The sequence below is a fragment of the Myzus persicae genome, unplaced genomic scaffold, assembly GCF_001856785.1.
Source record: "Myzus persicae strain clone G006 unplaced genomic scaffold, MPER_G0061.0, whole genome shotgun sequence".
NCBI lineage: Eukaryota > Metazoa > Arthropoda > Insecta > Hemiptera > Aphididae > Myzus > Myzus persicae.
The window spans coordinates 396,534-422,849 of NW_019100714.1; the positions used below are offsets into that span (position 1 = coordinate 396,534).

Below are 26,316 nucleotides of genomic sequence, written 5' to 3' on the forward strand. Positions count from 1 at the left end.
CGGGTACCTAACATAATTAAACATAATTATAAAAATAAACAATAAACGTATTATGTAACATAAGACATACAAGAATTGCAAATAACGGGATTTGAAATAACGTTTGTGCTTTTTTCTTTTTCTTAACGTCGAACTTAACATAACTATTGTTTTTAAATGTTATAGTTTTTTGAAATACTATTTATCCCTGTTTGACTTATTAATATTGAATTTAATAGAATATTAGTTTATTTCTGCAATTTAAATTTCAATTAGATGCACAACTGCGAGCGTGTGGGTTGGTGCACCTATGAATACGTTATATAACATTATTATGCCATTTCAAGTTGTATTATTGCTTTAAACATTTTTTTAAATAAAATCTATTATTTCATCTTTCATTAATTCCATAATATTTAAGCAATATTTGACACTTAAGCTAACACAATTTTGCCAGTTTATAGCTACTCACTAAAAACTCTAGGATAATTGAAAATAACTTGTCCTGGTCACAAAATTTTACTAATTATTCATAGTCCTTTCAGCAAAGTGTGATTAAGTACCTATCTATACCTCTAATAAAAATATAATTTATTAAAAAAAAAAAAATAATGTTTTAAAATGACATTAACGGTAAACATAAAAATTGTACCTATAACGTTTAAACATCGGATAACGTAAAAACAATAAACATTTTTTAAGTTTAAGCCCTGCTATTTAACATTAAAAACGTAAATCAACAATAATATAAAATTAAATAAAACTGGATTCCTAACAAAATGTAGCATGTTAAAATAGCATACCCAAAAACATATCAAAGATTATTCCAAAATTTTCTTTGGAAAAATATTTAGTAAGATACTAAAATGTCATACACTCATACCTACGCATAATTAAATATGATGTAAAATACTGTAAATTGTAAATGTGTCATAGTTTATTATTAACATATTATGTTGGTGAATTTTGATTTATAAGGCTATTGAGGTTTGACTATTTAAGATAGCTGTTTTATATGATTGAAATTTTATTTAATGACCAAACAACTAAGAATCAACTGATCTTCAACAGAAATATTATTGGTTTTATGACGCTAAATGATGATGAAAATACACTTCTATCGTCAATGCATTAATAGCAGCGAAACGTATACCTACTTACAATAAACTGAATAATAACGTGTTGAGAAATATATACCAATATCGTCTACTATAGCCTATAGGCTAATGGCATAATAGTTTCCCGAAATATCTATCGAATTTAATCTATTCACTTAAACTTTACACAATTACACTTTTTATTGTTATTAATAATTGTTTCTTTAAAAAAAAACGAGATAATATTAAATATAGCCATGTTGTGTTAAAAATAATATTGTATTGGTATTTCTATAGTATTTATTGTTTATATGTACCTACCTAAAAATAAGAATAATACAATTTACATTTCAAAGATATATACAATTATACTTATTCAGATAGGTAGATATTTTCCATGTTATGAAGTTTCGACAATTCTAAAGTGCGTGTATTTAATTTTATTGAGAGGACGCTACACCCGCATGTATTGTCTCTGTCTTACAAGTACAGGTACAACATAGGAAAAACTGTTTTGAGCGGGATAGAAACACTCAGTCTGTAGTCCTATAATAGTAGTACACAATATAGTAGTAGTAGCGTTTTTATTTGTTTGATATCATTAATAAGAAAAAAAGTTCTAATACTTTTAAAAATCTGATATTTTTACCTTTTCCATACTAGTTTATTATTCTTAAAAAGAAAAAAATAATGTGTTTTTAGAAATTTCAATGGAAAAAAAAAAAGTTACATTATTTAAATATTCTGACTCAGATTATTCAAAATAATATACTTCGTAAAGAATTAAAATATGTTCTCAACATTTGTATCAGAATAAAACTAGTCAGCATGTCGAAACGCGTTTAGGTCTATTTTACTCCAAAAACGGTACCTACCTATTAATTATTATTGTGTGGATTCCTCTCCATTGCCTTACCAGTTTACGTATAACGTATCTACTTATGTGTTATGTACTTAGGTATGACGTATATTATAATATTATACGTCATAAAATATAAATAATAGATACCAACCTAACCTACACAAATATTTTAAATACCTATAGGTAGGTAAGTAGGTTTACCTAGTTAGATTTGTTTGATTACTCTATTTACTTATTAAGTAGATGTATTATTAATCCTTGTACACAAGGTTCCGAGGTGGATACTGGATAGGTAGTATGCTCCTACTCTTAAAATAATCATACATTAAAATATTCAATATTATACTTTCAAATGTATCGATAAAAAATATAAGATTTGTTAAATCACTTAGATTCAGGATCTGACTTTCACGTGGGGATGTAGCTCAGTGGTAGAGCGTTCGCTTTGCATGTGAAAGGCCCCGGGTTCGATCCCCGGCATCTCCAAGATATTTTTTATTACTTTGTTTTTTAATATTACATTTTAATACTTCAATATATGTATTCAAAACTAATTCATAACATTTTTAGATAATTTATTAAAACAAATATTTAACTAAGTACTCCTTAAATCACCTACTTTTACAATCGTATGGCACGTGGGGATGTAGCTCAGTGGTAGAGCGTTCGCTTTGCATGTGAAAGGCCCCGGGTTCGATCCCCGGCATCTCCAAGAATTTTTTTGTTTTTTTATTCAGCTAAATTAATCCATATTCTTGTAGGAATAGACATTTTTTGAATTCCTACAACTATTATTATTTTTTTTTAATCAACGTTTCCATAACATTTTTATGAAACTTTCACAACGAATTAGTGAAATAATAAAAAGATCAGTTTTAATATACAGCAGTTAATATTATATTAGTTTACATGCGCTAAAATTCATTTTGTGTTATTCCGTGTAAAATATTATAAACATAAATAATACTGCAGTATTATAAAATATGTATAACCATTATAACTACTTGCCATGATAATATGGTATACGACGATAATATCATTAAATTTATTTAGATTAGGTATGTATCTATATAATATAAAATCAATTAATCAATGCTTTAATTTTACAAGCTACTTCACATAATACCTATATAATATCATGCTAAACCTACACAGTAAGTCAGTAACTGTAAAGCCGGATTCACAGCTACGTCGTGACTCGTGACGTGTCATCGTGTCGTGCGAGAGCATAGTAAGTAGTAACTATATGGTTATGAGTTATGACTCGTAAGTGATAACCCAAATGGTTTAAAAGTTTAGCTATTTTTTTTGCATTCTCGAGAACTGACATTCTTGGTTTGCCCAGTTATAACTTAGTTATCACATGATACCAAAAAATGAATGTCCAATCACAATGCGATTTGATCAACACGACACGCGACGTAGCTGTAAATGGGCCTTTATTCTATCTATATACAGCCATAGACGATAGACCATAAACAAACAGAGCCAATGACTTGACCTAAAGGTGAATTTCCACTATACACTTTCTCTTAAATCCTTTGTTGCATGTGATTGGTTGGTTAAGTAAGGTTACCACACAATTAACCGTGTTGCCGTGTTGATGGACATAGATGAATATTTTTGTGTACACCGTACACTCGTTTAGTGGAAACCCGCCTATGTAGCAGAAATTTATATTTTATAGCATGTCGTATCCACTGACGTGTTGCCTCCATGTCACTAACATACCAAATTTTACATTCAGAATAATCAATCTGACTCTGTTAATTTTTAATATTATAGTGAAATTATGTATGATCAATTTTAAATATAAGAATATTATCTAGGACCCGAGGCCCGAGGGGTTACCATATTTTATTTTACTTAAATTGGGACAAACTTTTTTTACATCATTTTATATTTAATCTTTATTCTCTTCTTGTAAAGTTGTACTCAATAGACAATAGGCAATTGCCAGTATTAACATCATATATATTTCCGAAACTGAAATACGGCATACCGCGTTCACTGGTCATTGGTTACCATACTGAACTACTGAAGACTGAACCGTCCAACTGCACTACTGCAGCATCTGTAACTGTATTCAGAATTCAGATCATGTCATCAGTCACTAGTCAGTCAGTATTATACGATGGCATACTTTTAAGTAGGTATATAAACTATAAAGTATAAAAAATAACATTTAAACTCAAATCGGAATGACTAAAATATTATAATGAGTATTGAGTAGGTAAACTTTTCAATTATAGGTAACGGCAATAATGATAACAAAAATTGACGTGACGTCGTGATCTATAACGGAAAAAATATTTACGTACCTAGAAATAGTCGTGGACGCAGTCTTTTTTCGACCCATCGGCTATTGAATGAGGGGCTAACAGCTTAAAATGCAATAAAAAAAATATGTTTACATGGAAGTAGCATTGTTGAAATTCAATTATGGATAAATGATAATATTACAAAATTATTCTTATTTTTACTTTTTTATTTAATAACTAATAAGTACTAAAAATCTCGAAAGTTCATAAATTAATTTGTATTTATAATTTAACATTTTCAATTTAAATACCCAAGGTTTGAAAACGTGATACATTGTCCCTCAGAAATTGTTATTATGGCAATTAAAAAAACAGCTACATAGTTGCACAATTGTATTTGTTATCTAGATAGGCGTTTTAAGTTCAAATTGTCCTTCTCTTTGGTTCAGTTTTTGTAATTTAACATCGGTAACGACAATGATTTATTGAACTGAAACTTACTAGTTACTATGCAGTAAAAGAAACCTCTCTGGTTTTGTCATAATTATTTATGTTCGAAATAATGTATTAATGGCAGTCAGTTGTCGTTCAAGTGCAAACAGTTCATGATAGAAAATAATACATTTAAGAGGAGGGGCTCTAAAGATTTTTGAGTAGGCCACTCTGCCACTCTGTATGTACCTAGCTATTAAGATATCTGAAAACTACAGTTATTGTTGTGCTGAACTATTATGTGCATAAATCACAATCCACATAATATACGCATTTCGAGTTTAAGTTTAGCTCACATGTAGATGTAAGTACCTGTCATCAACCTACCCCCGGTCAAATCTTTCTTACATTAGTGCATTTTTAAAACATTTCACTTTTGACTGATGTGATGAATGTCAGCTATTATAAACTTTGAATTAGATAGCTATTTGTAATTAGGTATGTATTGTGTGTATTATTGTAATTCTCGTACGGTAAACAAATTGAAGAATGAAATAATATTAAAATAAAATTTAAAAAAACCTTGCACGACCAATTAATAATTAATAATGAACTAAAATCGAATACATTTCTCAACTTTATATTATTAACTATGTAAATAGAAACTGAAGAATGTTACTGAAGAAATCAATAAAATATTGATTCTAAATACCTACCGGGAACAAAACTGGCAAGTACCTACACAATCAACATACACCGGTGGACCAAACATCCTATCTTAATATTTGCAGGTGAGTGACGAGTGACTACATCCATAAATTCATTTTTTTTACGCGAATCCTAATATATTTATTTATGTATAGGTACGTGAACGTAATCCTGCCACGTTAGATTTTTTATATTTTAATTTTTAGAACCGTACTTCATAATTCATGATCATTTTAAAATTTCTAAAAATTAAAATTTTAAAATTAATTATCCCTGAACTTAAAATTAATATATTAAAAAATCCTATGTATGTAGGACATAATGGAAGTTTTATTTATAACATATTGTTTTCTTGCCTAGAGTATCAGGGGATGTAGCTCAGTGGTAGAGCGTTCGCTTTGCATGTGAAAGGCCCCGGGTTCGATCCCCGGCATCTCCAAGAAATTTTGCACTTTTTAATAAACAAACTAGGTATTTATTTTAATTCGAATAACCATAGTATATGCCAACAGAAACATTTAATATTCTCACTTTTAAAACACTTTTTTAATAAAACTACAATAAGAACATAAAAATCACGTCATGCCCGTGTAAAAGTGTACAAGGATAACATTGTATTTGCTCTATATTTTTTTAAATGCATCAACGAGTTCATAAAATTACTGTTCTTAATCCATAATATAATAATTATGCGTGTTATTAGGTATACCTAGGTGCTAAGCTACTATTGTTAAAATATTTAAATTATAATATTACAGACATTACGTACATTTACTGTACGGCTATTATAATAAATAATCTATAACTATCACTCACTTAAGCATTCATCAATACATCTCAAAAACGTCAAAACGTACGAACTTGAAATTTGGAATAGTGATCTAGATGTAGCCAGGGGAGGGGGTATTAGATGTTCACTCCCTCCATTTTTTTTGTTCATTAATGGTTGTCATTGTACCTACTATAACTATAGGACAGATCAGGTATGCATCAAATTGTCGAGCTTATGGCCTCGAATAAAGAAACTAATAACTATATCTTAAAACTAATATGAGAGTTGAATTCGTTTGTTTAAAGCTTACCAACTCAAAAACTACTTGACCGATTTTATGAACATTTCCTCATACAACCTATGCTTGAAAACTACTCAATTGAATTTGACGAAAATCTCAGAAATTGTTTTTAGAGATGTCAGTAAAGATTACAGAGTACTTATAGACTATAGTAGGTAGAAGCAGTGGCGGCGCCAGGGGGGGCCACGGCCCCCCATAAATTTGTCTTGGCCACCCTTGACCGCTTAAACACAAGAAAAAAAATTCTTTAAAAGAACAGAATATTATAAAATTGAAATTCTATATTTCTTTAAGACTATATGGCAACATTTTTTTTTTGTTGGCCGAATAAAATATGAATAATTTTTTTAATTATGAATAATTAAGATCATGATCCACACAATTCACAAAATTATGTTATTAAATCGAAATATCAAATAATTGTGGTTATAAATTATTATTATAAATTATTATTTATTGTTATTATTATTATAATTATAATAAGATCGTACGATTCCCGTTTGCGCGGCTATTGTGGCCACGAGCGGTGCCTGTCTGTGACATAATGTCAACGATTTATTGACAATGAGTATTATTATTTTTATCTACGCTTTACGTTTACATCTTACAGTGCATAATATTTTTTAATCAGTTTTAAAGTTATTTGTACCATGTCGAATATGAAAAACGGGAAAACCTAATAATAAATGTATTAATTCAAAAACAAATGTAATTTGTGTATTACCTATATTATAATAAAGTACACATTTTCAATGTAAGTTTGTTGAAAATGATATCAAATCTTTAAGTGTGTAAATATTAAATAATATAAATATACCTATATGATATTTATTATTAATTAAAATGAAAACCAATAACTATGTGATAACTTAGTACATGCAGCCACGCAATCTTTACAATTAATAGTGTGTAAGTCCCCTACCCTATACTGAGCCTATGAATGGGAAAAAAATCACGGTTTGGGACTTTTTTTGGCCCTACCAAATTTTCAAAGGCCACCAATGCCCCCCCCCCCAAGATAAAATTCCTGGAGCCATCACTGGGTAGAAGTTCAAACCACTTTAAAAATATACCGTACAAGTGCAGCTAAATCTAATTCGCGACTTGCAGTTGTACATGGGTTGTACCTAGGTTGAATTATTTCATTTCAAGTTATAAACAACGCCGGTTTGTCAGTGAACTGAGGTAGATATACCTATATATGGATACATAGATTATATTGTACATAGGATTTGCCACAAAAAAGAAATACACAAGTTATGGTCGAAGCCGGGATATTATAATATTATTTGTGCATACGGGCTGTGTCCAATTCAAAATATGTTCAAGATAAACAGACTTTAATCCAATTTAAAAATGTGTAAAAAGTATCAATAATTAAAAATAGTAAAACAATTACAATGAATAAATAATAATATAATATAGAAATAAGTAATAACAATGAATAATTCAAATATAACTTAAATAATTCATAAAAATTAATTTAACTTATAAAAATAAATAGTTCAAAATTATTCAAAATAATTATTATAGCTATTATTTTATTATAGATTAGTTGGATGTTTATATTATCCATGTCGTGACAAAACGTCAATATTCAAAACGTATTGCTGAATTTTTGTGATGCTTAAAATAATAATAAAAATAAATTGCAAAACCACGAAGTCTTGTAAAATTGTGTTTCGAGTGTTGTACTGCCCAGCGAAGGCATAGCTGCTAATTTTGGTTCAATATTGTTCAGAGGGGTTTTTCGCGGGAGTGGGGGTAGTTGGTGTTTCTATATAGTATATGAAAAATTGGCATTAAAAATTGTCGGGGAAAAAAATATTTTTAATCCACGACGGTCAGCAGCGACGAGGGCGACTATTTTTGATCACCGCGTTAGTCCCTCGGATCTCGCATTCGTTGCTGCTCAAACATTTCATACTTAGAAGTGCCGCGGACGAGAGAATTGTACTCTGTAATTTCTTCTTTTTTCTTAACTCTCCGTGATAGTTTTAAATAATAGTGTTCAGTGTTTAATAAATATTTTTTATTTTTTCAAGTGGCTGTGAATTGGGACAGAAAAATTGTCCAAAAATCGGACAAAAACCAAATAAATGTGAGTTTTTACTTTTTTGTTAAATGTTTATTCATTGCCCACTTAACTTTGTTATCATTTTAAAGTTACGTCTGATTAAACGCTATTCAATTTTAGGTAAATGTTTATGTTTTCTTTCAATTTGTTGCAATGTATATATTGTGATTTACTTTTGATATAATATTTCAAAATATTATTTAATAATTTATTATTTTCGGATATAGAAATATTTCACAAAAATATTCATTCTTGTACTATTTTGTATTATATTTCATTTGTTATTTATTTAATATTTAAAGAATTCGCAACCTTTATAAGCTTTTATAAGCTGTTCGTAATTTTATTGATTTTGACTTCCATATTTTACTTTAAACAATAAGTAATAAATTGTATAGATTTATTTAGCAATACAGTGTAATAATATGTAATACCTACCTATATATATGTATTAATATCAATCCGTGTTGGTTGGGTCCTTCATTGCATACATTTTATTTAGAATAATTAGCGAGTATACGGACTTATATACAATTATAAATTGAATAATTGAATAAGTACAAGTTATAGCTACATATTATATTATTATCATTAGTAAATAGTAATAGGTACACTGATACCTTCAACTTTTTTTTAGAATAAAACAATGGGTAGCTTAATTTTTTATAGCGTCAACAAGTTGAAGATATAAATATTTAATTCTTTAATTTGAAGGATAATTTTATCTGATCTTTGAACTCGATGTAGTTATGTGCAAATTAAATACCTAAGAAATTGATTAAATTATTGTACATAGTTCAAAGAAAACTTAAGTGCTTTAAAGTTACTCAAAATAACTTTTTAAAGACGATATAAATAACGTTGTAGATACCCAGATAGTAGATATACCGTAAACGTGCATTAAAAAATATTGTAACTTTTGACCTAAAGTTAAAAATGTGTACGACAAAATATGTACTATTATATAATTTCACGTGCCGAAAACAATTGGCACAGGTCATGTTGAAAATATCATTTTACAAACAGCAGACTTTAAAAATACTAAAACCTAGAATAATTTTTTTCCACCAAAAATCTTCCATGGCAACTTTCCAATAACATGTGTTCCATAAAAAATGTTAATGGTATTTAAACTAGAGGTGCATTCAAATGTTTATTTTGCTGCTCCCGTGTTCTTGTGAATTTTTTACATTTGTAAATTAATTGAACAAATATGAATAGGTATCGTTATATATATTTATTATTTCTAAAGCTAATACTAATAATTAATAATTTAATTAATTAGTCTAGAGTTTGGTGTATTAATCGACGATCGACTAATTAGTACCTTTAAATACCTATTATTGTCTGGACACTATTAAAACGACCCCTAATATAGTATTTGATATGTACATTTCATTCATACAAAAATAAGCTTACAATTTTGATTAATTTAAAAAAGAGGTTGTTTTTAATTGAAGGAATGACTCAGATGACGATAATTATGATAAAGCCTTGCTTTGTGTCACACTATTCCGTTATAATGTTATATAGCTGGTAGATATAGGTAGGTATTATCAGCGGTGACATAATAGGCAATTACCTATTCTAATTTTACCTACGTAGTTGGAGTAGACACTCAACAAAGCGATTATTATATTGAATGCCATTATTATTTTTAAGGTAATAATGTTAAACATTAAAAAGTGTCCACACACATTATTTCGAAGTTTTAATTTTTTGGAAAATATTTTTCTCACACAATTTTAAGACATTGTAAAACGACATATTTGAATAAAATTATTTTTTACTTTTTTGAACGACAACATACATTTTTAATTTCATATTTATTTGTTTAAATATTGAGTTACATAATTTCGATACCTAAATACAAATTACGAACAAGTAATTATAATTAGTTACTAGTATATTTTAAAGTTTAGATGAGCTGAGTATAGTTGTACATAGCGATACCCTGCAAAAATGTATCCACTTCACACACTTATAAAAGGCTAGAACATCGTGTATTAAACGGTTGATGGAAAAACATTTGAACTTTCTAATACTATAGTCTATAGGTACTGCAAAGATCGATTGCAGATAAAACGGTAAAAAATGTCGATAAAAAAACGAAATAAGAGATAACAGACGAAAACGGACGTCATGAAATGAATTAAAATACAATGACTATCACTTATCAGACTAATGAGTAATGACTATAATAACTATTGTAGAAATATTAAATTATTATCAAAGGTAGTAGGTGCGTAGTACGTTTTGGTCGACCCTAGGTCGTTCGGTCATAAATCATAATATACAATTTATCAGTATAACATTATGATCTAACGGTGCGACGAGCGACTCAAAACTTTTTCAAATATTCTTATCAGCCGCGCCGATTCCCAATATTATTGTTTTCCGCCGGTCAGTAAGTTCCGTGATTTATAAATCGTCACAGGGCGTGAAAAATTAAAATCGCTATCGTCACCAACGTTGCCCACTGCTTGTTGGCATCGATAGCGAAATTTTCGCGAACAATCGATACTACGACAGAGTTTTAAGTTAGTACGTCGTTGACTCTGTGTGCGTCACACCTCCTAAGAACGGGTGGTTGGTGGCGGGAAGGTGGTAACAAACCGGCTTCGTTGATAACGAGCGCCGTGTGTTTTACGTACGACGTTCCGATTGGTCGCCCGTCCGGAGCGCGTCCCGTCTCTGTCGCACGGCCCGCAACGTGTAAGCTCCGACGGCTATTTCCTTCTTCTTTCTTTATCTGTTCGCGTTTTTTTCCTCCTCTTTCCCGTACACACCGCTGCGCGACCTCCCGTCAGAGTCGCTGCCACCTTTATGGTTCATCGTTCATTAAACGCCATTTACAAATACGACAGTTCGTATTACATTATTATTGAAATATCGCATTATTATTACGATTTACGGTAGTAATAGTAATAATAATTTAACGTTTTGACTCGCAAGTCCGTTGTCCACCCGGCATAGTTTGTTTCGTTTTTCTAGTTCCCCCCTCGATTCTTTTGCCCCACATAAATCGCGTTCGTCCGGTGACGTTTTAATAATATAATCGTTAATCATTAATTGTTCGGCGGGCGCAAACCACGTACCCACACGGTAATTAAATTATTGCTGAAGTAAACATTTCGTTCATCCGTTATTTATTTATAATTTTCCTCTAACGTCGAAAGAAAACCGTACGCGCTACAAATAAAGTCAACAACCACTGCAACACATTTTATCAACCGCCGCCGTCACGCACACTGCGAATTTGTTATTATGCCGTAACGCTGTCGTGTTCAAAGGTTAGTGTGTAAATTTAAAATCATATTCGGTGGGTACAATAGTACATTAGCACCCGGACATGTCAGACGACGTCACTAGTTTGAGGCCAAGACACCAACTATTTTTCTCCTTGGTGCTATGTCGCCGTTTCACTTACAGGTGGTTAGGCTTGCCCTGTCCAAATACCTCGTGTAACGTTTTAATGCATTTCTGTGGTTTCACTCTTCTAGGAGCACTATTTCAATGACGACAATAGTATCAATGTCATACCCCAGAATACAACCAGTGTACGGCCATAAACTTATGAATATTATATACTTTCGATAATCCACATTACCTTAGCTTAGATAAGATGTAAACGGTCTTGGTCAACAATACACTGTCAAGATGCTGCCCTGGTTCATTGTCAACGCCATGCACAGATTATATTTGTTAGTTGTTACACTCTGAAGTTTAAAAATGTGCGTTCCTTTTATTAATCCCTTGACAATTATTAGGTAATACCTAGTATAAATTAGGCGTGCACTTAATATTTTTAGAATAAAAGCATATCAGCAAATATGATAATAGAGATTAATACATTGTGTAAGTTGTTGGCTTATCAAGGCTATTTATTTTTATCTGTTTTTAGTATAAAGTTTTATAATGCAAATTACATTTTAATATATTATAAAAAAGTAAGGGTTTCATATTATTTATAGTGGAGAATGCAAATTGTTTGGTAGTTTTTTCAATTTTTGCATCGTGAACACTCAATTGTATAATTTCAGTGAAATATCTAGTAGGTAGAAGGTAAAGACTTAATTTAAATGTGTAATTCTCAAATATTATAAACAATAGGTACCTACAGCTAAAATAAAACATCATACAATTAACAAATTATTCAATATTTTATTAGGTCTACTACAGAAATAATAATATGAATTAATCAATTTAAAAAAAATCTTACCTATGAGATTGTATTAAATAGGTATCCTTTAAAAGTATTGAGTATTTTAGTTTTTTTAAAACAACATTTAATTTTAGATTTTCAAGATTTCGTATTATATATTAGGTGTAGGTGTGGGCTTATATTTATAATTTATAAACAACTATTTCAGTGTACCTAATTGTCATTCAATTTTTCAACTTAAGTATTTTACTGTAGTGCATATTACCTACTTATAGATTATTACGATAAAAAATTCTTAATTTTTTTTGTTATGGGATTATAAGAGGACCATAATGTAAATTTTCTCATGTAGTCGATGTAGAAAAATCGGTGTTATACAATACAACATTTAATTTTTTTAAAAACATCTTGTACTTAGATTTGTGAAATAATACATTTATAACTATTACTCTATCAGTCTACCTAATTGAAAATTGAAAATTTTTTATTAAAGGTTTAATTTTTATTTTGTTGGTTTAATAGTTTTTGTTTTTTGGTTTTAGAGGCCATATAAAGGATCACTGTGAATGTTATACTAAAAGATCACCGTGTTAAACCACCAAGCCGTCCACGATGGAGGACGCCCACGCAAAAACCGTGGAAGAGATACAAAACTTCTTCAACGTAGACCCAGAAAAAGGTCTATCAATTGATCAAATAAAAAGAAATCAAGCTAAATATGGACCAAATGGTATGTATAATAATTATAAATTATAGGTATATTGTGAGACTATTATTAAGTTTAAAATTGAGTTGAGTAAATTAAAATTTCATATTAAATAGAACAAGGGAGGTTATAATCTCACTAAATTGAATTTTCATGTATATTTTAAAGTTTATATGAAGTATTAAAAAAAAAAGTAAAACAAAAGTATCCTCCTTTTAATTCAAATTACTTACCTTTCATTTTCATTGTTGATGTTAAAATAATGAAATCATGTTAATAATTATACCTAACATAAGTACCTAAATAAGGTTATAAACAATATAAAACTAATCAACATTTGATTTGTAATTACCTAAGTATGTATGTAAAAAGCGTTTTAGGTACTTCGTGTTTAAAATATACAATTTACATTTAATTTACATTTCTTATTTTGAATAAAATATCATAAATTATCTTGATAGAAATAACAATTTATACTACCAATAAGAAAACAAAATACCCAATATGGTATTATGTTAAGTTATAAATAGGTGCCCTGACATAACATTTATTTTACTTATGTCTTACTTTGTAATATTCAAAATGTAAAGTTGTTATAATACTACGTACCTATATCATATTTGGTATTATTTTTATATTAGTTAATATATATATTTTTTTAATCTGTTAATTTTTTTTTTTTTTTTTTTTTTTAATCTTAAGCTTCGGCAACTGAGGCCATTAGCTGTAGGTTGTGGTACTGTAGGGTTTTTGGGACTGTTGGGTTATTGTAGGGTTATGGAACACGTGTGTGTTTGTTTGGCAGAATTTCTAGTGGGCACCCGTAGGTTTCTGCCATACCCGGTTGGGGGATGGCGGCCTCTCTCTCCAGACACCGTGACTGCCCGGAGAGAAGTGCCACCCGTGACCGAGATTCGAACCGGCGACGGTGCGCGTTGCGACCGAAGCGTTATCCACTCGGCCACTCCGTCCCCCAATCTGTTAATTGTTATATTTTGATAATTATATTAAATTCATTTTTATGACAATAACTAGTTATTGATCTTTTTTTAAAATATAACTAGATGTATTTAAGCACTTATATTATTAAACAATTCATTTAAATTTATTTATAATTTCTACAAATAAGAATATTTTATTTTGCAATATTATTTATATCTTATACTCTTACCTAAGGTTTAGTTTATTGAATTTTAATTTCTTATTTAGTTAATTTATTTGCGTACACTTCCCTTGTTAATAAATATTATAATACTTCCTAAGTACTCTTCCTTTATTACTTGATTGGTTTTATTTTAAATTACCATTGACTTCAGAGAAATTAATCTATTTTTTATAACCTTGACTAATATTTTAATATGTCTTAAAATAATTTTATTATATTTTTATCTTCTTAGAATTTAACAAGTGTATTAAGTAAATTTTATTCAAAATTTGCTATTATATTTTTATAAATTATTTATTTTCATGAACAGAGTAACTTCATATGATTTGGGATCTTGTCTTTCATTTTATTTCAAATTGAATGAGAGCTTACATTATTTGATAGTTAAAACATTTGGACATATATCTGTATTTAAAATATTTAAAACTATATATTTAGGTTAGAATATTACTTTTAGATACTGATTTAATTTAATTTGATTAAATATGTTACTAATATTCAATTCACTAATTGACTAAAATAAACAATTTATTATTATTGTAATAATAACTTTCTTTTTGTAAAGCACAAGCTCACGTTCAAAAATAATAATAATTTTAAATAATTTTGAAAATACTGAATACCTAATTAAACAAAATAATTTTGTGACAATACAACATTTTTTAAATGTGCTATTAATTATGTAGGTACTTGTATAATATAATTATTTCTTGAGGCTGACCTAATGAAATGGGATTTATAAATTTTGTATTATTTGCTTCTAATGTTTCTAAAATAACTAAAGTGCCTAAAATGCCTACTATTATCTATTAAATTTAATTTTTAATATAAATGTGTTTCTTTAACATCTCATATTTTCACAATCCATAAGTTGAACTAACTAAATAACAAGTATGCATAATGACATTTTGTATGTTTCATAATATTTACCTAATCATTAGACAAAATACATGGTTTTTATTATTTAGCACATAAATATATTATAACATATGTTCTTTTGTACGAAATAATTTAATGAAACCTGCTTAATTAGCATTGAACTAATTGCTTTTAGCAGTAACCTGTATAATATATTGTATTATTATTTATTAAATTGTCTAAAATGTTCTTATTGTGTATGCTGTAAAGGTGTGTAACTATTGCATGATTTCATTTTCATTAAGCCTTGTCCCTAATTTGGCCTTACATGTTTAAAATTGAAAACATTAGGAGAAGTGTAAGGTTTCAAAATAATTTTTGTTGGGTATTAAGTAATATTTTAGGTATACAATTGGCATACTGTATAAATGATCATATGCCCAATTATTTTTAGTATTGATATATATGTATTGAACATAATCTCATTTATGGCATTGTGAAGTACATGACAATAAAACCTTGGAACCATAATTAAAAATTATATTAAATGATACTAACTGCAAATTTTGTATTTTTGTAAAAAATGTATACATGCAAGTTGTAGTAGTATTTTAAACTTTAATCAGTTGTGTCAATATTTATTAGATAACATGATGTAATAATATTATATTCTTCACTTCGTAAAAAAAATTAATAAGTTATGTATACCTGTGTAGCATTTTATAAATTAATTACAATATATTTTAGATAGGCAATTTTTTTATTATTTGTGTTATATAATTTTTTTTCTTTTTTCAGAATTACCCGCTGAAGAAGGTAAGAACTAAGAATATTATTCATTTTGACATTTTGGTAAAACCATGAATCTACTTATTAATAAACATTTGTATTTTTAAGTAGTTTAAAAATGTAGTATCAAGTGTTTTTTAATAATAACCTTATAAGTCTTTTATTTAATTCAAGATAAACATTACAATAATATTGATAATTTATAGTTTTTATGGAATACAATTTAACTATTATGTCTAACCAAATTTTTAGGTAAATCAATTTGGCAACTTGTCCTCGAACAGTTCGACGACCTACTAGTTAAAATTCTACTATTAGCTGCTATTATATCTTTTGTAAGTATTATTATTTGAACTTAGATTTATCAATGCCTAATATTTGTTTTCTTTATTTAGGTATTAGCATTATTTGAAGAACACAATGACATAAATGAAACCCTAACTGCCTTTGTGGAACCACTTGTTATATTACTTATTCTTATAGCGAATGCTGTGGTTGGAGTGTGGCAGGTAATTTTAAAATAATTTATTTTGACTAAAATTTTTATTTTCTATATGTATAATATTTTGTTCTAACAATTATGTGGCCTATAAGGTATTTGAGAAATTTTACTTTTCATGCTTTATATTTAAGTAATATAGTTAAGTCTTCATTAGAAAAAAACATGATTTTTTAGTTTAATTTTTTTTTGAAGCTACCATTTAATGAACAAAACTAATTTATATTGCTATATGAATTGTTAAGTACAATCTTCAAAATGAATAATTGGCTATTTTGGCTTCATTTCAAAGTAATAAATGTACAAACATTCATGTAACTGCTGGCAAAATATGTTTTTAGGTAGGCGTCATAAAAAAATAATAGTAATAATAATAAATAAATAAAAAATACATTATTACAATCCATTCAATTGATTGTTATATTTAGATATTTTAATGTTCAAAATAAAAAAAGGAATTTTAGGATCTCTTTTGTTTGCGTGTAAGCTATAGAACTACTGTGGTGGCCCTGCCAGTTGTTGATTGATATATACTTTGGCTCCATACAAAAATAATTGGCATCAGTATAACTCGCCTACTGAATTTTTTCAAACAAGCACTTAGTGACGCATTTTGTGACTGAAGGTTTATGCCTACTATTTTAGGACTATGTATTATTCTTGCTTATCATACGTTTTTCATATGTTTCTAGATTTTCTTCTGTATTAAAAAAAAATAAGAATGATTCCATTTTATATACTTATTTGGTTCAGAAAATATCTTAAAAACTAAAGGGTTTTTATAATTAGCTAATCTTCTAGTTCATAAAATAAGTTGAATCGTTGCTAAGTTAATTTGTACATATTTGCTGTATAATTATTAATTACTCTTCATTATTTATAATTTTCTAGGAACGAAATGCAGAGTCAGCCATTGAGGCTCTTAAAGAATATGAACCAGAAATGGGTAAAGTCGTCCGCGGCGACAAATCTGGTGTACAAAAAGTCAGGGCGAAAGAAATTGTACCTGGTGATATTGTAGAAATATCTGTAGGAGATAAAATTCCTGCTGATATTAGGTTGATTAAAATCTATTCAACCACATTGAGAATTGATCAGTCTATTTTGACTGGTGAATCAGTCTCTGTGATTAAACATACAGACGCCATTCCAGACCCAAGGGCTGTGAACCAGGTTGGATATTTAGGTATACAAATTATAATATACATACTAACTTCTTTTTGTTTTCTGTTAATTCAGGACAAAAAAAATATTCTGTTCAGTGGTACAAATGTTGCTGCTGGTAAAGCTAGAGGTGTAGTCATGGGTACTGGATTAAATACTGCCATTGGTAAAATCCGTACTGAGATGAGTGAGACTGAAGAAATCAAAACTCCTCTGCAACAAAAATTGGATGAATTTGGTGAACAACTTAGTAAAGTTATTTCAGTTATCTGTGTTGCTGTCTGGGCCATCAATATTGGTAATTTAGTTATTTGATAGTTTTATTAGTAATATAAATATAATAAAATATTAAATACTATATCGGTTGATGTTTCTTTTTTAGGTCACTTCAATGACCCTGCCCATGGCGGTTCTTGGTTGAAAGGTGCCATTTACTACTTCAAAATTGCTGTTGCTTTAGCTGTAGCTGCCATTCCAGAAGGTTTACCAGCTGTCATCACTACCTGTTTGGCTTTAGGTACTCGCCGTATGGCTAAAAAGAATGCAATTGTTAGGTCACTGCCTTCAGTTGAAACTCTTGGTTGTACTTCTGTCATATGTTCTGATAAAACTGGTACACTTACCACCAACCAGATGTCTGTTAGCAGGTAAATAAAAATTTATTTTAGGCTTTTGGTTTATAATTTTATATTGATATTTTAATTGTTTAAATAGAATGTTCATTTTTGAAAACATCGAAGGAAATGACAGTTCGTTTACCGAATTCGAGATCACAGGTTCAACTTATGAACCAATTGGTGAAGTATTCCTAAATGGCCAAAGAGTAAAAACCTCAGATTATGAAACTTTAAATGAATTAGGAACAATTTGTGTGATGTGTAATGACTCAGCTATTGATTTTAATGAGTTCAAACAAGCTTTTGAAAAGGTAAAGTCTTAAATTTTTTTTAGGTTTAATAATAGGTGCCATAGTTTATGTTTCAATTATTAATTTATATTTTATTAGGTTGGGGAAGCTACTGAAACTGCCTTGATAGTATTGGCTGAAAAAATGAATCCAAATAATGTTTCTAAATCTGGCTTGGACCGCAGAACAACAGCTATTGTTGTCAAACAAGATATTGAAACCAAATGGAAGAAAGAATTTACTCTTGAATTTTCCAGAGATCGTAAATCTATGTCTTCTTATTGTACACCCATCAAACCTACCAAACTGGGTAACACCCCCAAATTATTTGTTAAGGGAGCTCCAGAAGGTGTTCTTGATAGATGTACACATGCCCGAGTTGGCTCTCAAAAAGTAAATTTGTTATATTAATCAAATACAATTTAATATATTTATTGCTCAACATATTATTTTTAGGTTCCTTTGACATCTACACTTAAAAACCGCATCCTAGAACTGACCCGAAAATATGGTACTGGACGTGACACACTTCGTTGTTTAGCCCTTGCTACTGCTGATTCACCAACAAAACCAGAACAAATGGATCTTAATGATTCTAACAAATTCCATACTTATGAAGTAAATTTGACTTTTGTGGGAGTTGTCGGTATGTTGGATCCTCCTCGTAAAGAAGTTTTTGATTCAATCCAGAGGTGTAGAGCTGCTGGTATTAGAGTTATTGTTATCACGGGTGACAACAAGGTTTGCATTTTGTTGATAATTTTTAAAACATTTATATTCTAATTCACATATAAATTTTAGGCCACAGCTGAAGCTATTTGTCGTAGGATCGGTGTGTTCACTGAAGAGGAAGATACTACTGGAAAGTCATACTCAGGACGAGAATTTGATGATCTCTCTCTGTCCGAACAAAAGTCTGCTGTAGCTAGAGCTCGACTGTTCTCACGAGTAGAACCATCTCATAAATCTAAAATTATTGAATATTTACAAAGCATGAACGAAATCTCTGCTATGGTAAGAAAATAAAGAATCTCGTTTATTACTGAAATATTATTGAAGAATATAAGCTGATTGTACTTGAGAGTTTTTCTCTAACTTTTATTTGTTTTTGCTGCAGACTGGTGATGGTGTGAATGATGCCCCAGCATTGAAAAAAGCAGAAATTGGTATTGCTATGGGTTCTGGAACAGCTGTGGCCAAATCTGCTTCTGAAATGGTGTTAGCTGATGACAACTTTTCGTCCATTGTGGCAGCTGTTGAAGAGGGCAGAGCTATTTATAACAACATGAAACAATTCATCAGGTACTTGATTTCATCCAATATTGGAGAAGTCGTTAGTATTTTCTTGACTGCTGCACTTGGATTACCCGAAGCTTTGATTCCTGTACAACTTCTGTGGGTCAATTTGGTCACTGATGGCTTACCAGCTACTGCTCTAGGTTTCAATCCACCTGATCTTGACATTATGGATAAAGTAATGAAAAAACTTTATTTTTAATATGTTAACATTTATGGATGTATGAATATTTTGTACTAATTGTTATGGTTTATTATTAGCCCCCCCGTAAAAGTGATGAAGGTTTGATTTCTGGCTGGTTGTTCTTCCGTTATATGGCCATTGGTGGATATGTTGGTGCAGCTACTGTTGGTGCTGCTGCTTGGTGGTTCATGTACTGTGAAGATGGTCCACAAATATCGTATTATCAACTGGTAAATTATATACTAGTTGTTTGATGCATAATTATTTATTTATTTTATTATTTTTATGTTAGACTCACCATTTATCATGTATAAGCGGAGGAAGTGAGTTCAGAGGTCTAGACTGTGCAGTTTTCCATGATCCTCATCCAATGACAATGGCTCTCTCTGTCTTAGTCACAATTGAAATGTTAAATGCAATGAACAGGTTAAATTACATTTTCATAATATTCAAAGTGTTAAACAAGCTTATATTTAATATAATATGGTTATTATATTTTACAGTTTATCAGAAAATCAATCTTTGATCAGCATGCCTCCATGGTGCAACTTGTGGCTTATTGGTTCCATGGTGTTGTCCTTCACACTTCATTTTGTCATTCTACACATTGACTTCTTATCGGTTTGTTAAAAAAAAATCTACTTTATAACCTGAATGCTTATGAGTTTAAAATTAATTTAAAAAATGTAAATTTGCAGACCGTGTTCCAAGTGACTCCTCTTACATTTGATGAATGGATCACAGTAATGAAGTTCTCCATACCTGTAGTGCTTCTGGATGAGACTCTGAAATTTGTTGCCCGACGGTTCACTGACGGTAAGAGCGTTATCGCATCGGTGTGGGGTATCGTGCTCATGTGGTCCGTGTTTTTCGCCGTCATCATTTACGGACCCTTGTAAAGGACACAAGATGGCCACCGTCCTTTTCGCTTCTCTCCCCCCCCAAAAAAAATTATATTTAAAAATACATTCTGATACATGTACAAAAAAAAATTTCTCTGGCAATTAAACAATTTTTAAATTATTTTTTTCTTCGCTTTTTCGTATTATGACACGAAATCAAGACTGAAAAATAACTAACCCACCCCCATTAAAAACAAATTTCATTGCCCTTAACTCTTTGTTTTTACAATAGTTAAATTTTAGAAATGCTCTATAAGACATCTAACTCTTTGTAAGCTTGTAGTAAGCCTCAACAGAAAAAAAACCATGTTTAATTTTAAGATGTTCAGCATTTATTGTTGGGTAAGGAATTAGTTCTAAAATAATGTGTTTTGCGTGCCTTCGGTCCTGTGATTTTAATGCATATGGTAAGGTGTGTCTAGAACAGCAGACGAATCAATATACGTTTGTGATTTTTCACTGCCAATAAGATGTTTATTTTTTGTTTTATATTTGTATTTTTTTTTTTACTTATAATTAACATCTGGTGCGTGATTTAACTTAATGTGGTAAGATGCTTAAAATTACCTTTAAATGCGTATGTCGTTTGACCTGACATAAATGTACACATAATATTATTATCTGAAGTTATTGGATTTACAACAAACATTATACTATAATGCAGTGTGTGGGCGAACATATCAGTCTAAATTTTTTTACTATTATATATACATTTTTTAGTTCTATATAATTGTAATAATTAAAATAAATATATTTATGTGTATGAAATAAATAAAATATGCGGTTTATCATTGATTGAAGTTGGTTTTGATATAGTATTCATATAGTTTTAAATAATTTAGTAACTACAGTTTACTGTTTAACAGTACATTTAATTATATTATGATCTAATTGAACATTATTCAGTTTACTTGGATAGATAGAACTTTAATAATAATAAACCGCATATTAAAAATTTACATATTCATTAATATACTTGTGTTGATTGGTGTTTTTAGTCAAGAGTTTAATGCATTGCAATTATTATTATAATTATTTTTTACGTATTCATACACTAGGGCATTTAAAAATAATTTAATAACACCAAATTATAGGCTTGAATTTAAAGAATGTATTAATTTTGTATCTAAAAGCATTTGTTTTTATATTTTTTGGACAGAAGCCTATATTGTGTTGAACTAGTAGATTAATTTCCTTATTACGAGATTAGGCCAATATCAAAAATTGGAATGGTATTACAATTTGGGTAAACTTTTTCTTAATTTTTTTTTATTTGATAGCTTATTTATGAATAATTCCTACATTGTTTCTAAACTATTTAATTCTAATGGTTGAGTACATTTTATATAATACAGAATAGTTGTCAAGTCAATATATTTTTTTAATATTTTAAAGAGAATAATAAATTATGTGCTTCAAATATAATTTGTCACAATATAAATAATTTGAGAGTAAATTTCTGTGCTATGTTTTATTGAGGCATAGGCGATTTAAATTATAACAACTCAATTTGTAAACAATCGATTCTAAAAAAAATTAGATTAGTAACTAGTGATTAATTTTTCAAGGTATTTACAATTTTTGATAAAAATCTAAATCCAAAAATATTTTTTATACAGAAATGATATAAAATCATTTAATTGAAAATTCCCTTCTTGACAATGCCACACATTCTGTATTATGAATTAATTACCTATCCAATTTTGTATACATATTATACCTTTTATTATTGAAATATTAATATTCTACTAGTTAGTTAATAAAATTATTTGTAAATATTATTGTTTGTTTAAGTATTAAAATTAACATTAAAACATTAAGTTATTGTTTTGTTGAATAAAAAAAAACTCTTGATGACATGTGTAACACTAGTAATTAAAATTAATAGAACCTAACCTTTTTAATAGTTCTCAATAGTTATCCGGTGCATTTGAGGAATAGCCTATACAAGATTATAACATTTTGCACTCTTATTTTCCATGAAATTGGGATTTAACACGTGATTTCTGGCAGACACGTTGTGTTTCTATTTATTAGAATGTAGCACCGAACTATAATTCTATTGCACATTTGCACCGACCGCTTTATTTTGAAACACTTAAAATAAAAACTACATCAATGCTGTATGCACATAACATATTATACTACTGTTGTTTTTTAGCTTAATTAATTCTTGATTCTGAGTGGAGCAAGTAGCCCATTAATAATGTAATATTTGCCGTGTTGTGAAAATAATTTCTATATAGTTAGTCGCTGAAACGCTTAGCACCACACCATCATTCAATGTGTGTACAATCGTCCGACTTAACTTGATAAAAATATTATTCGACAAAAACCTGCTTCGCTCAGAATCGTTCTTTTGATCGAACGCAATCGTTGGCCAACTGTTGATTCGTTATTACAATGACCACAAGGCATAGAACAATGTTGGATTGTTGTTGGTAGGAGGGGGGCTAAACGAAACTGCACCTTTTATTTCGGCTTACCTATCACGACATCATATCAATAGTATGACAACTGCAGCTAATATTTCGGGAAAGACTGTAAGAAGTGGCGCGAGCGTTCTTGTTTTTGGCCACGTGATGAAATATAATATGATATGACTTGTATAGGTACACAATCGAGTATAAGCCGTTATTATGAAATCGACGGTCAGATGGTAGAACGAGACAACGGCACGGCAATGCCGACGACCAAGTCGTGCAAATCACACGCTGACTAAAAAATAAAATTCAAAAAAAAATTCCAAGCGCCGATCGATATTTATTAATATTCTATATAATATTTTAACCGCCTTGCGCGCACCATCACCCATTAAGTATATTATGCGTCTTGTTATTTGAAAGCGCCGTTAAATCGCTGTTACTTTTTAAGAAACATTTTTTGTTTTGTTTTGTTTACTTCCGTTTTTTTCTCGTATCCGTATATAATATTATGTGTACGTAGAAGAATAATAATAATAATAACAATTATTTAACACATAATTATTGTATACAACAGTTAGCGTGATTTGTTTTTAATCCTGTGCAGCTACATATTATTGTTTACGCATTTAGTCGAATTATTTATTTTTATGTTTTATCTATACAGCAGTACTAATACGTATATATTCCAGTTTATAGACGTTATTATTGTATTTGTTTGTTTTTTGTTGTTTTTTTTTTTTTTTTGTTTTTTAGTATCTAATTTACTTTCGACGTATATTGTAGACGTAAATATTGTGCTTACAGCAGAGCTTGTTCATCGACACATAATCACAATTTACACATTCCTTTTCGCCATCATTCCGTTCGGTTCTCTAACCCAGTACAACATATTATAATATCTATTAATACAATATTGTTAACTCTTTTATTTTTCATTTACGATGTCCGAACTTAAAAACAGTTTTCTTGGTAATTATGGACTGCGGCATTGCGTATAAAAAAAAACCAATGTTCTCAATCCCTAAAAAAAGCAAATATTTTTTCGACTGTATTTGATCAAACAGTCTGATTGTTTAGGATAAAAAAAACAAATAGTGATGGACATTCGCGTAGTTATTGACAACGTACATTATATATACTATATACGTACTTTTACATATCGACGTGATATAATTTTTATTACATAGGCCATGAATATCACTTCATGTTTCTTAATTATTTGATACTTAACACGTCATCAGGATAAAATTTAAAATATAACTACTACTTCATCTTTCGTTACTTATTTAAAAAGTAAAGGTTTAGTATTACATTTAAAAAATAATACATCTGGAATAATTAAAACCAATTTTTATAAATTGAAAAACACAAGACTCACAGTCACATACATATTTCATTGGACTTCTTTAAGCACAAAAACTAACTATGCATTTATCAATTATTAAATTAATGTATTACCTATCTTAATTTTAAAAAAAAATGTATAATTATATTTATATTATTAATTCGTAATGTCATACAATTTCTAATTTTAGTTTCTTAATTAAGAATATTTAATGTGACTAGCGTAGGATCTAGATTTTGGCTAGATAATTTTTTAGTGAAATAAATCATAATTAAAATTCAACTATGACGGAAAACATAATATCGTTCTATTAAATTGACGCAAATAAAAAATCAAAAAAAATCATCTGGCCGAATGTCCAGAATACCTAAAATATTATTATAATTTATAAAATCGACCTGGCAAAATATTTTAAATTCCTTATCAATGTTTGTAAAAATATAATTTCATTTAAACTGATGAATACAAAATTGTCTTTTTTCTGTCATACACCATAAATAAAAATAAAAATAAACCGTTCGAATAATACGGAAAATACCGATTGATGAACGACCAATGACAAATTTTAAATTCAGTTATAGAACATTTCGATATGTTTGGACGCGAACAAAAAATAACTGTTTAACTTGGTAATTAGTATGCGCTGCTGCTCACTGACCCTCTGGAAGTTTTATGATTTTTTTTAACCACCGAACATACCTACCTATATACCGGTTGTCGCCGAGTGCCAACACGATGAGTTGCCAATTTTTTTTTTTTTTTGAAGTCGGCAGAAGACCACCTGCGATGTGACCTGTAAAGTGCAGTCGTTCTAAAATAAAACACATAATTTCTCATTATTAATAGCTATTAGTAGAAAAAAATTGCGTTTACCCGTCTAACACACTCCGCAAAAGATATACACAATATAACATGTGTGTATATATATATATAGATGTATTATAACATGGCGTTTTGGTTTTTTTTTAATTGACTATATATACTAATAAAAAAATTACACATATTATACATACCTTTATGTACACATATACAATGATATTCTCTTGAACGTCGTCAGTCGTTTCGAAAAAAATTTTGCGTAATATTTTCCTCGCCTGAACTACTATTACGTCTGATGTTTGTGAAAACCACGACTCTATAGACTTTTGGGTGTACCTACCTAATAATGACATGATTATGTTATTGGTCTATTATTTTAGTCGACCGAAGAATTATACTTTTCTGGAAATGTCGACTTATCAATTGTGTAATCTTCAAGGACGAAATACTTTAAAAAAAAAAATAATAATAATTGGGTACATACCTAATACATTTCCGTTCAGAGAATCATTATGTATAGTGCATAATATAAGCATAGGCGGAAACCATTAAAACTGCAGTGATGGGGCTAGAATTTTTAACATAAATTTGACCGGGGGGGG

General features: G+C 29.3%; 1 protein-coding gene and 3 non-coding genes across 8 annotated transcripts in view; all 4 read left to right on the plus strand.

The window, feature by feature from the left end:
• Positions 1-2,352: 2,352 nt before the first annotated feature.
• On the plus strand, positions 2,353-2,424 carry Trnaa-ugc. The gene has a single exon. It is a non-coding gene; the product is annotated as a tRNA-Ala (tRNA).
• A 154-nt stretch (positions 2,425-2,578) lies between these two features.
• On the plus strand, positions 2,579-2,650 carry Trnaa-ugc. Its single transcript has one exon. It is a non-coding gene; the product is annotated as a tRNA-Ala (tRNA).
• Positions 2,651-5,706: 3,056 nt separating this feature from the next.
• On the plus strand, positions 5,707-5,778 carry Trnaa-ugc. The gene has a single exon. It is a non-coding gene; the product is annotated as a tRNA-Ala (tRNA).
• Positions 5,779-8,242: 2,464 nt separating this feature from the next.
• The window catches only part of LOC111042613 (calcium-transporting ATPase sarcoplasmic/endoplasmic reticulum type), a 22,853-nt gene continuing 4,779 nt past the window's right edge, over positions 8,243-26,316 (plus strand). Inside the window, exons 1-19 of one of the 5 annotated variants that reach the window (XM_022327281.1) lie at positions 8,243-8,372; positions 8,458-8,513; positions 13,197-13,384; positions 16,182-16,199; positions 16,425-16,507; positions 16,568-16,681; positions 17,563-17,844; positions 17,911-18,133; positions 18,218-18,482; positions 18,550-18,763; positions 18,842-19,135; positions 19,199-19,483; positions 19,544-19,756; positions 19,860-20,216; positions 20,300-20,452; positions 20,515-20,648; positions 20,726-20,843; positions 20,921-21,038; positions 23,737-23,867. In XM_022327281.1, the coding sequence (XP_022182973.1) occupies positions 13,267-13,384; positions 16,182-16,199; positions 16,425-16,507; positions 16,568-16,681; positions 17,563-17,844; positions 17,911-18,133; positions 18,218-18,482; positions 18,550-18,763; positions 18,842-19,135; positions 19,199-19,483; positions 19,544-19,756; positions 19,860-20,216; positions 20,300-20,452; positions 20,515-20,648; positions 20,726-20,843; positions 20,921-21,038; positions 23,737-23,846 (3,099 nt within the window). In that variant the 5' untranslated portion in view covers positions 8,243-8,372; positions 8,458-8,513; positions 13,197-13,266 and the 3' untranslated portion in view covers positions 23,847-23,867. Of the gene's footprint in view, positions 8,514-11,283; positions 11,783-13,196; positions 13,385-16,181; positions 16,200-16,424; positions 16,508-16,567; positions 16,682-17,562; positions 17,845-17,910; positions 18,134-18,217; positions 18,483-18,549; positions 18,764-18,841; positions 19,136-19,198; positions 19,484-19,543; positions 19,757-19,859; positions 20,217-20,299; positions 20,453-20,514; positions 20,649-20,725; positions 20,844-20,920; positions 21,039-23,736; positions 23,961-26,316 lie in introns of those variants that run through there. The other 4 variants (XM_022327280.1, XM_022327279.1, XM_022327282.1 and 1 more) reach the window with 4 other exon arrangements.